We start from the raw sequence: 15232 nt of genomic DNA, 5'->3' as shown, positions 1-15232 counted from the left end.
TTGTACATCCCTTCCAACTGAAATAGTCTGTTCTAAATTGTTCTGTGTCTTGTGTCACCTCTCCTCAGCCTTCTCCCACTGCTTTCAAGGCAGTAGAAGCTGAAGACAGCTGATAACTTACAAACCCAGCCCTTTTGCTAACTGTTCAAGTGGGCTTAAAATGAATTGTACAGGTGATGAACCAGGTGAAAAATACAAGTGCAAAGATGCCAGGCTGTAACCGGCATGTGCTCGAGGATTCGTAGGTGACTGGGGGATGGAAGTGGGAGAAGTGATAAACAGCATGGCCCGCAGGGGTGGATATATTGTATTAGCATTCCCCATCGCGCACGCACCACCCGCCGCAGTGTGAATAAGGGTATGTGCTAAGTGGAGTTTCTGCGGGCTGGAAAAGGCTGTTTCTGGTGGGTTTAGCGGTGCAAAACAATGGCAGACTGCCCCATGCAGTGCCTCACTTGGATGTGTCTGCAGTCTTGGAAGCTTGACTACCCTACGTTCTCCTACAAATGGACCTTGAGCTTGTTTGGAGGTTCTAGCAGGGGAGCGCAGCTACCGTATACCCTTGACCGATGAACGGTACGTCTCTATCGGGGAAGGTCGTCCTCTTCGACCGAGCGCGCAGCTTCGGGAGGGACGCACATGGAGCGGTGAGGGAGGAAGGGGACACCCGCCTAGCCAGCCAGATCAGCCGAATCAACCCTGGCGATCAATGGGGTGACAGATGTCGCAGCCAGATCGCCCTCACATCCAGAACACAACTCCGTCCGCAGCGGCATATACGGGTCACGATGCCCGACCATCTTCACCTTATGGCGATGCCGCCGAAGCCGAACATTCGGTCACACACACCATGGAATCATCTTTCTCTGACGCCAAGACGTTTCGGGCTAAACAGTTCAAAAATTTTAACGTTTTTTTTGCTACTTTTTCCTGCAAGAAGCCTTTGCGAAATATGCAAAGTAGCGGCTTCCCATTGGCGGCTGTCCCGCTTTGTCACCGCCTACGTAGCGCTGAGGCTGGGAGCGGGGCGGTGGCGACTGCGGCTGCTGGCGGGGTAGGTAGGTGCGCGCCGGCCTCCGGCTCGGCTCGGTTCGGCTCGGCTCGGTTCGGCTCGGCTCGGTTCGGTTCGGTTCGGCTCGGCTCGGCTCGGCTCGGCTCGGCTCGGCCCGGCCCGGCCGTTTTCCTCACGGGGTGGCAGCCAGCTGCGGGCGGGTGTCGCCCCGCGGCCTGCGGGGGTCTGCGGCGGGAATCACTGCTGCCTCGCTAGTTAAACGCCGTGTATGTTCGCTTGGTTTTTTTTTTTTTCTTCATTCTCTGTGTGAATAATGCGGGTTTCTGTGATTTCTCTTTTCCCACCACCACCCTGGTGTCCTCCGGCTCGCTTGGCTCCTGTGGTATGGGGGGCGGGGGAGGGGCTGTGCTGGGTTCAGGTTGGCATTCGGGTGTCTGATCAGGAGATAACCTCCCTGGTGCCGGGCTGCTCGCCCGGCACTTAACGAGCGCTTGTACAAGAACGCGCACTCCAGCATTCCTCATCTCATGTGAGGGCTTGCTCTGTTCTGCTCTTTGCCTCCAAGCCCTCCCCCCGCCGCCAACTATCGGCGTGATGGCTCCCATTTGGTACCATGAACCGCTCTTCACCTCGTGTCTACGAAGAACCTGTCACGAATGGAAGGGGTTGGAGTTGGCGGCCCGGGGGGCTACTACCTGTCATACGTTGAGCAGGGGACTTCCCCCCCCCCCCCCCCCCCCGGTTGGTGTTAGGTGAGGCAGGTAGCGGCCGCTGTTGGGCTGAGGGCTGCTGAATGCAAGCAGTGAAAACCGGGTCCTGGAGTCTTGGATATGCAGGACGTGCCAGGCGCAGCTGGTCTCCTGGCCCTCTTCACCCATGTTCTTCTGGTCTGTGTGGCTAGCTTGGGAGCGATGACTTCTTGCACAGATATTTATGTTCCCTCTTTCCCCCTGTTAGCCCAGGTGGCCTTCATAAATCACAAGAAGGGAGTAAATTCAGATCCTTTTTTCCCAAAGTCCCTTTTGCTGTTGAGATACCAGGCTGAGGGGAATGACCGGCAACCTCCCTATGATTGCAGCTACCACAAATTGCCATTTTCCCTCCTTTACTTCTCGTGAGAAGAGCGAGGAAGGGAGAAGCTCTTTGCCCATCCCCAGGGTGCTCTCTTTCCATCAGATTTCAGTTCACAAGTTGGACTTTCTCTTCCAATATTGCATGGCAGGCTCAGTCTTAGGAACCAGAACACTACAGCTCACGTCAAAGCTTGTTGATCCCCCTGTATTTACAAGATAAGCAACCACCATGTCTTTACCTTCTGTTTGCCTTTGCTGCATTGATATGTGCTTGGCAACAGTGACTTGCTTATCTCCTGTGACATGTCAGTTGGCCTGCTAGGAGCATGTTTTAGGAAGGTGCACTGAAGAAAAGTGACTCTTCTGTTTCTTTAATTTTTTAAACTTCAAGTTAAAAATCACCTTTGGGGTTTTTTTTCTTCTGTGAATTTAGCTGTATTACAAGCAACTCCTGTTTCATTCTGTTCTTTCACGTAGTTCACGCTGATACTTTTCTTCAGTCTTTTTTTCTGTTTCTCATGCACTGTTATATTTATTAGCAGTGTAGATACTACTCAGCAATGTTTGAGTTCCCAGTGACTTACCTAAGAAGAAAGGGAGGCCCCTAAGCAGGCCTGAAGGGCTGAATAGCCTGGCTCATCTGAATTCCTGTGGTCAGATGCAGTCTCATATTTTGTGTTCTATTTTCGTGCCTGTTGGCTAACAAGCGGATCATTGCCTTGTGTGTGCTCACGGTCTTTCAAAGGTCACTTTTTCCCTCCGCTTATGAAGGAATGCTTGCAACATTGGGAACTGGAGGTTATTGTTCGCGTGCCAACAGCCTCTTTTCCAGGATTACTTGAACTGTGGACTGGAGTGACGAGAAATCTCCCTACAGAGGGAAAACAGCTCTCAGTTGCAGCAAGGAGTTGCTATTACAGAGTTCTGCATATGAAATGCCAGTATGATGAAATTTGATGCTCCTTTGGCTTATGGCTCTACAGTGGAATCCATTTCCTGCTGAGACCTAAACACTAGTCTATTCAAAAAATAACAATTAATAGCCTTGTTTATGAAGCCATTCAAGAACTAAAATGCTGCTTACAAAGCATGGTCTATTTGATCAACTGAAAAGTCTAAAGTTTTGCTTAGCAACAGGGTTTATTAATAGCAAGAAATGCGACCAGTAGAAGGATAAGTAGTGCACCAGTTCTGAATCTTTGCATTTTATTCTGGATTATTACAGAAGAAACTGGTCGTTCTTTTGAAGTTTCTACTGATTCCGGATCACATACTGACCCTGGATCACCACAGCTAGAAAGAAAAGTGAGAGGCTTTGAAAATACGTTCCCATACTTCACCGAAGTATGCATAGGATTAATGTTTAGATACTTCTGGCATTCTTTGATATAAGGACTGCCAGATTTGAAAAACCTGTCTACTGCCTCTTCTCCCCTTTGATCAAAACTTGGCTTTCAGCGGTGATTGATTAACTCTAGTGCTAAAACTTACATTTTCTAAAAGTTTTAAGGATTTCCTTAGTGGTGACTTTATTTTTTTCTGTTATCTCTTACTTAGCAACTTGATGCTTACTTTTCCTGAATTTCAGGGGAATGAAAAGACTATGAAATACTGTGACTGAAACCAAATCAGTTTAGACTGAAACTTCAGTGAAATGTTTTGTCAAAAATTAACTTAAATCTTTGTTATGTGAGTGGCCTGTGAACCATTATTCCAGCTGCCATCAGATTTTTGTAGCATTATTAACTTACTATCTTTTATAACTATTTTAGGTAACGGAAGCTTGAAGTCATGGCCGGAAAACTGAAACTTTACTACTTTGATGGAAGAGGCAAGATGGAGTCAATTCGCTGGCTGTTAGCTGCAGCTGGGGTCGAGGTTTGTTTTAGTGGTTTTAAATTTAAGCTGCACATTGGTAAGCTTGTCTTTGAGGCAGACTGCAGGTTATTAACCAAAAAAGAAAAGGCATCCCAAGATGCAGTAGTAAATGGGCATTGCCTATTCAGTATAATTAAACACTCTTACTTTAGGCACACAAAAGTATGGCTTCAAGTTACATGTCTTCTGAGCATTGACACTGTAAACCAGTTTCTTGCTTAATGCAAGAATGCGTAATGCTTAATTAAGCATTCGATTACTGAGCCAGAGCTGTTGAGCTGAACGATAGATGTGTTCCTGGCATAACAAGTATTATCTGTGCCAGGTAAAACAGCAACGAATTTGCTTTCTCTAGTTTTTCTGTTTTCAGTTGGATGCTCACACACAGATTTTTGTTTTATTTTTCACTCCACTGGCTGCATCCTCCACAATAAGCTATAGCACAAAGTACATTTTGTCTTACTTGCATCATTTAGATGAGGCTTAACAGGGTGAAGTGAGCAAACTGACTTACATGTGTAGGAAAATTAAAAATCTCAGAGCAGGAAGAAAAATACTTGGGTAAACCAGAGAAGCAAGACACCGCTTTAAAATAATTATTTTTATGGGATATAATTTACTTATTCATTTGATATCTATCTTGGTGATAAACTGATAATTCAGGACTAGTAGTTGCTCCGAGTGTCCTCTTTTATATAGTAGGCTGTTACATGTCATATGGTTACCCCTGTACTGAGACAAGGAACCTGAGTTTTTCAAAAAGACCACCAGTCTTTATTTGAAGGCCTTACAGAAGACACAACTGGTTGCTTCCCTGCATCGTTTGTCCCTATGTTTTAATTCCCTCTCTTTTTTTTTAATTAAAAAAAAAAACCCTGTTGACGGGTACCAATTATTACATTTTTCCTTGGGATATTCTTTTCCCAGCTTTTCATCAGCAGAAACCTGGGTTCTGAATTTTAGACTCTGTGATCACACTTACTATGGTTGAACATTGGCACAGTATTAGTATGCCTAATCTTCGGGGGTTTCCCTAGTATAGCAAGTCTTAATTATTAACATAAGTTGCACAGGTATTCTGAGAGAGGTTGACTGAGGAAGGATCCTTGGGAGTCCATACCTAGGCATCTAGGGATTGGTAAGCTCAATCATTTTCTAGTCTCCATGGTCTGCAGTGACTATAGACATGTATGGCACATGCAAACACGTACATGTAGACATCTAACTTTGGTGTCTTAATCTTGAACTGAATTCCTCCATAAGTGGCACTGATTGGACCAGCCATTCTCAACCATATTGAATATAACTACAACATTCTGATCATAGGCAATTCTGTATCTTTTTGTTTCTCACCTGGTGAATAATTCATTTTTAGGTGTCCTAAACATGCTTCTGTACTAAACTTCTTGCTGGGCATAACACTTACATTATTTTGTAAAAGCTTTGTTTTAACTTTCTAAGAATTTGTTCCTGCCTAGGTCCCAAATCAAAATATCCCACAGCAGAGCTTTTTTCCACATACAAGAAAGCATTTTAAGGACAGCCTAGTGTGTGTTGTTGACAGTCTCACATTAAATTGCCTGTTCAATACTAAACAAACCATCCTCACTCCAGTTCTTATTGCCTGTTTTTCTGCTAGGGTTGCGTTTAGCAGCATTTGTAAATGTGACAGTCCAAGAGGTTTTGCCAGTGTTTCTGCCCTTGGTATTTTCTCCCTTAGAGCCATACCTGGAATGGAAGGAACCATGATATATATTCTCTTTTCTTTTATGATGCTTAAAAAGTGTATCTGTTCTAGAAATGTGAAAAGACGCTCATTTCCTCTTCTTCCTCATTCTTTTTTGTCAGTTTGAAGAAGAGTTTTTGGAAACCCGAGAGCAGTATGAGAAGCTCCTGCAAGGTGAGTCCACGTGAAACCTCAAGAAAAGTGTGAGCAGACTTTACTTAGTCTCAGAGAAGATGTGTGAAGAGAAGACTTTAAAGACTGTGTGGGACTTTCTTTCCACACAGCAGAGAGGGGAGTAAAACTGAGAGCTGTGAACAGCTTCAGAGGCTGATTTTTTTCCCATATGCAGACAGATGCTGTATTGGGTTTGCGTGGCAAGGTTTTGGTAGCAGGGGGGGCTACAGGGGTGGCTTCTGTGAGAAGCTGCTAGAAGTTTCCCCTGTCCGATAGAGCCAATGCCACCAGCTCTGAGATGGACCCGGCACTGGCCAAGGCTGAGCCCATCCATGACGGTGATAACAAGCCCATCACAGCCTCCATGATAACATATTTAAGAAGGGAAAAAAAAACCAACCTGCGCAACAGCAGCCAGAGAGAGGAGTGAGAATATGTGAGAGAAACAACTCTGCGTACGCCCAGGTCAGTGAAGAAGGAGGGGAAGGAGATGCTCCAGGTGCTAGAGCAAAGATTCCCTTGCAGCCCGTGGTGAAGACCATGGTGAGGCAGGCTGTCCCCCTGCAGCCCATGGAGGTCCATGGTGGAGTAGGTAGATGTGCCCGAAGGAGGCTGTGACCCCGTGGGAGGCCCACGCTGGAGCAGGCTCCTGGCAGGACCTGTGGACCCATGGAGCCCACACTGGAGCGGGTTTGCTGGCAGGACTTGTGACCCCGTGGGGGACCCACGCTGGAGCAGTTCATGAAGAACTGCAGCCTGTGGGAAGGACTCACTTTGGAGAAGTTTGTGGAGGACTGTCTCCTGTGGGAGGGACCCCAGGCTGGAGCAGGGCAAGAGTGTGAGGAGTCCTCCCCCTGAGGAGGAAGGAGCGGCAGAGACCATGTGTGATGAACTGACTGCAACCCCCATTCCCCGTCCCCCTGTGCTGCTGGGGGGGAGGAGGTGGAGAATTCAGGAGTGAAGTTGAGCCCGGGATGAAGGGAGGGATGGAGGGAAGGTGTTTTTACGATCTGGGTTTATATGTCATTATCCTACTCTGATTTGATTAGTAATAAATTTATTTTTTTCCCCAAGTCGAGTCTGTTTTGCCCATGACGGTAATTGGTGAATGATCTCTCCCTGTCATTATCTCGACCCATGAGCTTTTCATTATATTTTCTCTCCCCTGTCCAGCTGAGGAGGGGAGTGATAGAGCAGCTTTGGTGGGCACCTGGTGTCCAGCCAAGGTCAACCCACCACAGATGCAATTGAAAATTGAATGTCTTTCCAACCTGGAGCATTTCCCAGGCCTCTGGGTTGTTCTATTCTCCGTTTGTCTACGTGTCTCACCTGGTCCCACAAACTTACTCTGGGCTTCAGTAACTTGCAAAAACTTATCCTAAAACTTCATTGAATGTCCTGATTTAGCTTAAGATACCGATTGTAAGGGAGAAATTCGGGTTTGCTTCAATTGTGTTTTAAATAATGGAACAGAATTTTTTTTATGTATTTAGAATTAGACACTTTTTACTCAGTTGATACGTTTAGTGTGATTGTCTCCACTGTATTTCAATTTCAGCATAAAAGCTGCTGTACACAGTTCTGACTGCAACTTCAGTGAAATTTTTTTAAAGGAAGGATGTTAATCCACAATAATTGTGTTCTGCAGTTTAATTTGTCTGCACCACTGTAATTTATTGTTTGCATGGAAGAACCCCAGTTTAATATAATGACTACTCACAGCAAGCTTACCATAAAAGTAATGATCTTCTGAAGACAGCAAGAAATCTGATGTGGAGTTAGTAGATCTGGTAGAATAATGTGTGGCTTTCCCTTTAGGTGGATCCCTGCTATTTCAGCAATTGCCCATGGTGGAGATGGATGGGATGAAGATGGTGCAACCTAGAGCCATCCTCAGCTACATAGCAGCAAAGTACAACCTCTACGGGAAGGACCTGAAGGAGAGAGCCCTGTACTGTAACAGTACTACTGCTCTTGAATTTATTATAGTAGCTTAGCTGTATCTGGAATTAATTGCATACTTGCACACCCAAAGAATCACCTGTGTTCCTCAGTGACACACAACTTGCAGTGAGCCTGACAGGCCACAGTTAGATGCAAGCCAACTGATTTGTTCCAATTTGATGATTTTTACATAAAAATATTTGCAGCAGGGGTTTATTGTGCTTTAGTAAAAGATTAATACAGCTTGACGCAGGTATTCGAGAGGTGACTGGCATGTAAATGTTGAACTACTTTTGTAAACAGAAAGCTTTTTGGAAAGCAATGTTTAGTTTTTAACTTTTGGCTGCAAAATAAGATCTGTCATTCATGTTATCTGTGATTGCATGATGTTCCACAGCACTGTAAAAAGCGCACGGTTTAGGTCTTTGGGAGTTGGGGAAAGAACAGCTAAAAGCTGTTGAAAAACTTCTGGTTTCACGTGAAATTAAATCCAGGTCTTGATGTTGTGTCTGTGTGAAGGAAAAAAAAAGTGACTGGGCTATCTCAGTGTGTAGCCTTTAAATGTCCATTTCCTATTGTTTTTCAGAAGAAGGAAAACTAAAGGTCAGCTAGTAAAGCATCCAACTTTAATAGATATTTTACAATAAACTGCCTTAAACAGTGCTAATGGTTGGAAGAATTGGCTGAAGCAGGTTCAGGGAAGTAAAAAAAAAAGAATGCATATTCAGATAGGAGCCTCAGTCATAGCTTATCAGCTTATTTGTGTTGTTAATAAGCCATCATTTCCTGTAGCTTGCATTCCTTGCGTACCTCTTCCTTCAAACGGAATTCCCTTCCATCGAGTTTTAGATTTAGCCTGGAGCCTATTCCTGCTGTCTTACCAGCAAATATAAATGAAGTATATTTGTTGATTTGTTCTTGGGCCGGGGGAAGGGAGCATCAGTGTTTGGAGGAAGGCTTGCTGTGATTAGCTCCAGGTTTAAGAACTTTGGACGGCTGGTCTTGTACAGTGTGGAAGTGCAATTTAGGAAGACCAGATAGATGCAGGTGAGAAGCTGGCATACATTAAGGCTTGCAGGAATATCTGATAGCTTCTTGCACATAACATGTTTAATCCTTACAGAGGCTTTTTCAAGAAGCTGTTGCCTGACAACAAAAACGGCAGTTAGTCTTATTACACAGCAGGAACTCAAATCTCTTATGACATAGGGTGGTTAGAAGGCTTTGTTAGACTATTTTACCAGATATTTTATTCATATTCATGAGGACTTAATTTAAATTTGAGTCTTGTCTACAGTATAAAACCTGCTGTCAGAGCTCTGGAAAAATGGATAAAAGGGACGATCTGAAGAACTGCTGTACTAATAGTTCAGCTAGATGCGGAACCTGGTAGACTTCAGGTTTCCAACCCCATTATTAATCTATTTGGCACCACTTGGACTTTGGATGAAACCCTGAAGTTGGGATACATCCAGACAACTAAGCCAGTTGGGGATGACTTCTCGTGGTGCTGTGTGTTTCTTTGGTGATTCTGAAGTGATCTGTAACACCAAAGTTAAACTTTTTTTAACCTCTGTACAATGCTGTTTAATCCTGCACAATGAGGCAAGTAAAGTGCCAACAACACTACAAATATGAGTGAGACTCAGGCTGTGACACTTTTTTTTTTTAACTGCAAAAATTATTTTCATGAGGGAGGTGGGAAATTAAACTTTTACTATGACAACACAAATATAAGAAAACTCTGCTTATGAAGGTGCCTTCTTATTTAAGGTTTTTGTTTGCTTTGGTTTTAAGGATTGATATGTATGTTGGAGGAACCGATGACCTTATGGGCTTCATTTTGATGTTCCCGTTCTTATCGGATGAGGATAAAGAGAAGCAACGTGCTGTTATAGTTCAAAAGGCGACGAGCCGGTATTTCCCAGCATATGAAAAGGTATGCAGGAGAATCATTTCCTTCCGTTGTTCTGGAAGGATAACAATGGGAACACTGGGTATTTTACCAAAAGCAGAAGAAACGGAAAGGTGTCAGCGCAGTATTTTAAACCAGGACATCATACTGTCTGCAGGCTGGAGAGATGAGAGGGAGGTCAGAGCAGTATGAGACAAGTTGGGGTGGGTTAAATGCAGAAATTCCTAAGTGAGATTTCATGGTCTGAGCAGCATCAACATTCAGACTGAAGGGTCCAAGTATCCCCTTGGGCTCGAAACTGTTACAATCCAATGAATGGGTAAACGTAGCTATATACAGTTAAAATAGCAACTTCCTGGTTTGGGGAGAAATGAAACGGTGTAACATGCATTGCAAAGGCAATGCCATTTTAGACTAGCTAATTGTCAGCTTCGTTTAACATTTCAAATACATCTACGTGTTTTTTTAACCACAGTAATACACAGCTATCACTGCTGTCTTCTAGTCTGAGTGGTCTGCTGCTTAAGCCGTACTGGAATCTTGGTGTTTCTCTAACTGATCCTTTGAGAGACAGGACCCAAGAGGTGCTCTCAATGGAAATTAATATACACAGACAGGATGATCTGGCAGAAATAGCTGCTTTTCTGCTTTAAAGACTACAGGGAAGACAGTTTCCCACTTAAATACCAGCTTTCCTATAGATGGCTGCCAGAGTTCATTCTGCCCTAGATTCCACTTGTTGCATCCTAGCCCCAGTGCTTTAGGCTGATCACCTCTCTTTTACATTCTCTATTTTCCCATTGAAGCTGTAACTACATACAGAAAAATTCAAGATTTATTAGACTGGAAAGGAGTGAATACCAAGGCGGTATCTAACCCTGTAGTCCAGTACGTGGGGTTACTTAGGGATATAGGAAGGAGGGAAGGGTAAGGGAAACCCTGCGATTCTAGATTGCCGCTGTGAGGACTGCTCATAGATATCCCGTAAAATGGTCAGTGACTGCAGGCACTGGGCCCACGTCCCCCACACTAGTAGTATCCCTAGTTGCATGGGAGAGAAAGGTGAAAGGAAGAGGAGGCAGTAAGTATTGTCAAAGAAGGCGTCCCTGTGCATTTTGAAAACATCAACCCCAGCTGGCTATCCACATCTGAACGTTTTCATTTACGACACTTCTAGGTTTTGAAAGACCATGGGCAGGACTTTCTTGTTGGCAACAATTTTAGCTGGGCAGATGTTCATCTTCTTGAAGCCATTTTAATGGTAGAAGAGAAGAAGTCAGACGTGCTCTCAGGCTTTCCTCAGTTACAGGTACCTTACACTAACAATACACTCATATGGCTGGAAATGTGATAAATGATATTTCAAAGTCTGTTGCGTGTAGATAATTCCACAAAACAAGAGCATTTGTCACTCCTTTCTCATTGTAGTCTTGCTTTAGAAAGAACGTCGTAATGTTTCATCTAGAGAATCTGTTGTTTTCTGGAGTAATCCCTGTACAGATCCGAAGAAATTCACCCTCCCTTTTTTTCCCCTCCCCTCCCCAGTTCTGTGATACCTTTAAGCAGAAGATATTTTCTGGATCACAGAAAGTGATCTGAGTAAAGTACACATCTGAAACCACAGATAACTGTTTCCGCTTCATCCCATATCAATACAAGACAGGGGGCTCTTTTATTACTGTTTAAAATAACAAGGTTGGAGTGAGGGGGAGTAAAATTCATCCACGGCTAAAACTATATTTCCTGTCTTGCCTCCACATACAACTTGTTAAAGGATGTTACACAAATCAGTAAAATTGTTTTTTTCTTGCGTTACTTTCTGTTCTTTAAATACCATGTACTTACTGTTTACCTTTTAGGCATTTAAAGCAAGGATAAGCAGCATCCCCACAATCAAGAAATTTCTAGAGCCAGGAAGCCAGAGAAAACCTGTTCCTGATGACAAATACGTGGAGACTGTGAAGAGAGTTCTCCGCGTGTATTATGACATAAAAGCGATTTAGTGTGCCTGGCTAAAACAACAGCTGTGCTTGGTTGACGAGGGCTATCAGATTGCACTTGTACAGTTGTACTGCGGAGAGGTGAAGGGGTGTTTGAAAGGAGTGTCAATGGTCAGTATCTCGTGTTCTCTCCTACAAAATACAGTAGGCAGGTATTTTTCATAACACTTTACTACTTAGCCTATTTTTTTCCTTTGTTGTTCTTGAGATTTTTCTGGTAATTTTAAGCAAGTGAAATGGCAGCAAGCATGCTGTCTTCCTGGAGACTTTTTGGAAGAGCGAAAAAGAAAGAAATGTGAGTTGCTGACTGACAGCTTCAGCATGTTCTGCTACTTCTGAAGACTTTTTTCTGAGATCCAGATCGGATTTTTGTATCATGATTGCTTCCAGTTCAGGTCTTTATTGTTTTTAATATCACTGTAGGCAAATGAAACAAGTGTTTTTTAAAGAAAGTAGGAGGGAGGTGTTTCTCTTGCCAGTTCTACTGGACATCAGTGACTTGTCTGAAATGTCAGCATTGTGCCTTTATAACTAAGCTGCGCTTTTCTTTCATTACTGAATTAGGAAACAAATTGACTGCCAAATGGCATTTTTGTGTAACTGCTGTATCTGGAGGGATCTGTTCTAATCAAATAAACTTTATTTTTATGTGGTCATGTTGTTATGATGTGTCATGAATGAAAGTTGCGGCTTGCAAACTTCATTTTTACTTTCCTTGGAGGATAAGTTCTTTATACTTGATACGAAGGGGATCCTTGTTAACCCATATGCCTCACGCAAAGGCATTTCATTTGCATTTATAAACCAGAGAAGGGAGATGTGAAGGAGAGGTATTAAACCATCACACAAACCTGGTATAGTTCCTATCTAAGGCCTAATACCTGCCAAACTCAAAATGTTATTTCTTTTCCTCTTTTTTTTTTTTTATCTATGGTTTCAGCAGATGACTTGACAAAGAAATTTCAAATGTTTTTAATCACTCCAGTAAGTGGCACTTACGCTTTGAAAAGCTGCTCTGTAGGATGTTACCTTGGGGTTTCATATCTGTAATTTATAGTTCTATATTAATGTTATGGTTTACAGGAAAAGACTTGTGCTCAATCCCTAATGGCATTGTTTAATTCCTGTGTTAGCTGTGGGTTGAGACATAAGATGCTGCTTGACCTTGGAATGCAGTGAGTACACTCGTCTGATATTTGATGAATGAGTTGCCCACTTAAGAGCTCATCAATGTCCCCAGCCTCAGCGCGACAAGTTCTCAGCACTACGAATACTTTTCCCTCATTGCCAGGAATACAAGGTTTACATTGACCTACGCTGGCTTATCTGTCACCTGCCTTCCTAATGTCAATTGCAATTACAGTTTAGTCCTTGGTTTAATCTCAGATTGGTTTAATACAAAACCTTGTTGTCCAGCTTTATAATTGGTCAACATCAGGTAAAAACAGGATTGAAATTTCTGGTTTACTTCTTTACACCCTCTTTTGAAAATAAAAAGATTCTTTAAACCTAAGCTTAGATTATTATTAGTTTTAGTTGTGACAATGCACATAAACTGAGAGTTTTAGAAAGTTTCACAGCACGCGCCAGAGACCAAATAGAGGGAACATACACAAGTTTCTATCAAAATATGAAATCGTTATAATACATGAGTTATTTAAGAGAAATACTTCACAATGAAATTTGTACTCCTAAGGTTATTTTTCAGTTGGCTTTGAAGCCTTGATCTTGCCTACCTTGTGCCTGTATAAACCAGCCTTTTGACCAGGTTGAGATACTTGTATCAGTAAAGACTAAATGATCCAAATAACAACATTCTGTAAACTGGCTCTCCATTTAAGCTCTCCTCGCCAGCAGCGCAAGGGGTGTAAATCAGCATTAGGATAACTGTTTTCAGACTCTTCTGTGACGCTGGTCTGGATAAGTGTCAAACAGCTTACAGAAATATGTGTGAGGGTGAATACAGGCTTGGTTAACCTTGTCCTCGGGCGGTCAGTAAAGCTTCCAGGACAGGACCAGCGCAGTGGCTGAAGGTTTGCAGCAAGTCTAGGCTTGAGTGACGCGTGACTTGTTTTAACTATCCATGTGGACTTTAATTTTTTATCACAGTGGTGTTCTGCTTCAGTTTAGGAGCTTGATAAGCCGCATGGGGAGAATCCTCCTAACCCCCCTTGTTTAATTCTCTAGTGGCAGTTAGTTATGTACCCTGCCCCCGCCTCTGAGAGGACGCTGCTGGAAGCTGGAATCGGGCATGGACCCCAAGCCAGCTGCTTAGTGGTTTGTGAGGACTGCAGGCAGGTACGTTTCGAGAAGACTTTGGACTTGCCTAACCTACAGCACAATGAAGCGTGTTCACAGAGCGCAGTGGGAACTTGACATGCCAGGGCATGGTATATACACTATTGAAAACCTGCCTGTGCCCAACCCAAGACCACTGAAGTGGTACCTGGGCTCCATGCCAGCTGCCTGAATACTCACGGGCATGGCTTAACAAATTATTTATAAAAGAAACTTAATTTTCTTTTCTACTCTAGAGGTTTACAGACCAGCTATTCAAGTTATAGATAACAGTAACCTCATTGATACAATACCTTTAGATGTCAAAGGAGCTTTATAATTACATTATGAAAGGCTGTGCCGGAAGCAAAATAGAGAGAGAACAAGGGGGAAAGTCTTTCTGGCAAACAGGAATGTGTGGAGGGGGAACAACAGTCAAAGTTGAATGTGGCTGTGTTCAGCAAATCCAAAAAGGATCAGAACGCTTTGCTTGACCGCTCATCCCTGAGCCTCAAATCAGAGACCTCTTCCTCCCCTTCTTCTTTGCCATCAAGCCTATTGCTGCCATTGGCAGCATTTGAGGCTGCAGAAAGAACAAGGAGACAGTAGTTACTTGCATGCTCTTCTGTGGTCACTGGTCCTGAACCAGCTCTTGCACTCAGGTACATGCTGATATCAAAGACCTCAAAAGCAGGAACAGATTAATCTTGATTCAATGCTGCCATCATGGACAGGTATGAGCAAATGCTCCTTTCTTCCTCGGATATCCCTTCGTGCATGTGCCGCGCTCCTACCGTAGCCACATCTACATTAGTGGTTTAGGCATACGGGGACCACTGGCTGGCACTGCTGCCAGCTAGCGTGGTACAGCATGCATTTACACCATGCTCCTAGCTTCCAAAATAGGGTGCCGTATCCATGCTGCCCGCTGGGAACAGTTCTGGGCCTGTGCTGGACTTCCGACCCATACTTGGGAATTTTCTGGGGGGTGGTGACTGGGTTTGACACAGAAACAATACAGAAGCATACATTTACTGCTGTGCTTTATTCACTAAATGATGAACCTGAGAGAAAGTTAGAATTAGGCAAAGTGTAAAGAAGCACCATACAGTTGTTTTTTGCTGACACCATCAACCTTTGAAGCACATAAATTAGAAATTTGCAAGAAGCCTCTAGTGGAAGCGCATCCTCTAGAAGAGACTGCCAGCAATTGCCAGGCAGAGAAACCATAAC

The 15232-nt window shown here is 43.6% G+C and overlaps 1 protein-coding gene across 3 annotated transcripts; it reads left to right on the top strand.

The window, feature by feature from the left end:
* The first annotated feature begins 998 nt into the window (after positions 1-998).
* LOC143157840 (glutathione S-transferase 3-like) lies at positions 999-12378 on the top strand. Of its 3 annotated transcripts, none has more exons than XM_076332922.1 (7): positions 999-1054; positions 3858-3963; positions 5812-5863; positions 7682-7814; positions 9605-9746; positions 10900-11031; positions 11582-12378. In XM_076332922.1, exons 2-7 carry the CDS (start codon positions 3877-3879, stop codon positions 11723-11725), a joined length of 690 nt encoding a protein of 229 aa, XP_076189037.1. In that variant the 5' UTR covers positions 999-1054; positions 3858-3876; the 3' UTR covers positions 11726-12378. The 3 variants fall into 3 exon arrangements, with proteins under 3 accessions (XP_076189037.1, XP_076189038.1, XP_076189039.1); XM_076332923.1 differs by having other exon boundaries at positions 1010-1058; XM_076332924.1 differs by lacking the exon at positions 999-1054 and adding an exon at positions 1203-1278.
* The last annotated feature ends 2854 nt before the right edge of the window (positions 12379-15232 follow it).

The sequence above is a fragment of the Aptenodytes patagonicus genome, chromosome 3 (assembly GCF_965638725.1).
Source record: "Aptenodytes patagonicus chromosome 3, bAptPat1.pri.cur, whole genome shotgun sequence".
NCBI classification, from domain to species: domain Eukaryota; kingdom Metazoa; phylum Chordata; class Aves; order Sphenisciformes; family Spheniscidae; genus Aptenodytes; species Aptenodytes patagonicus.
The sequence above is the reverse complement of the archived record's forward strand: the minus strand, read 5'-3'. Positions and strand labels throughout refer to the sequence as shown.

What these genes read in the sequence shown, in the direction of transcription:
- LOC143157840 (XM_076332922.1), top strand. Translation starts at nt 3,877, where the DNA reads ATGGCCGGAAAACTGAAACTTTACTACTTTGATGGAAGAGGCAAGATG. An exon ending in GACCTGAAGGAGAGAGCCCT is followed by an intron (nt 7,815 to 9,604) that starts GTACTGTAACAG and finishes TTTGGTTTTAAG; the next exon opens with GATTGATATGTATGTTGGAG. An exon ending in ATTTCCCAGCATATGAAAAG is followed by an intron (nt 9,747 to 10,899) that starts GTATGCAGGAGA and finishes CGACACTTCTAG; the next exon opens with GTTTTGAAAGACCATGGGCA.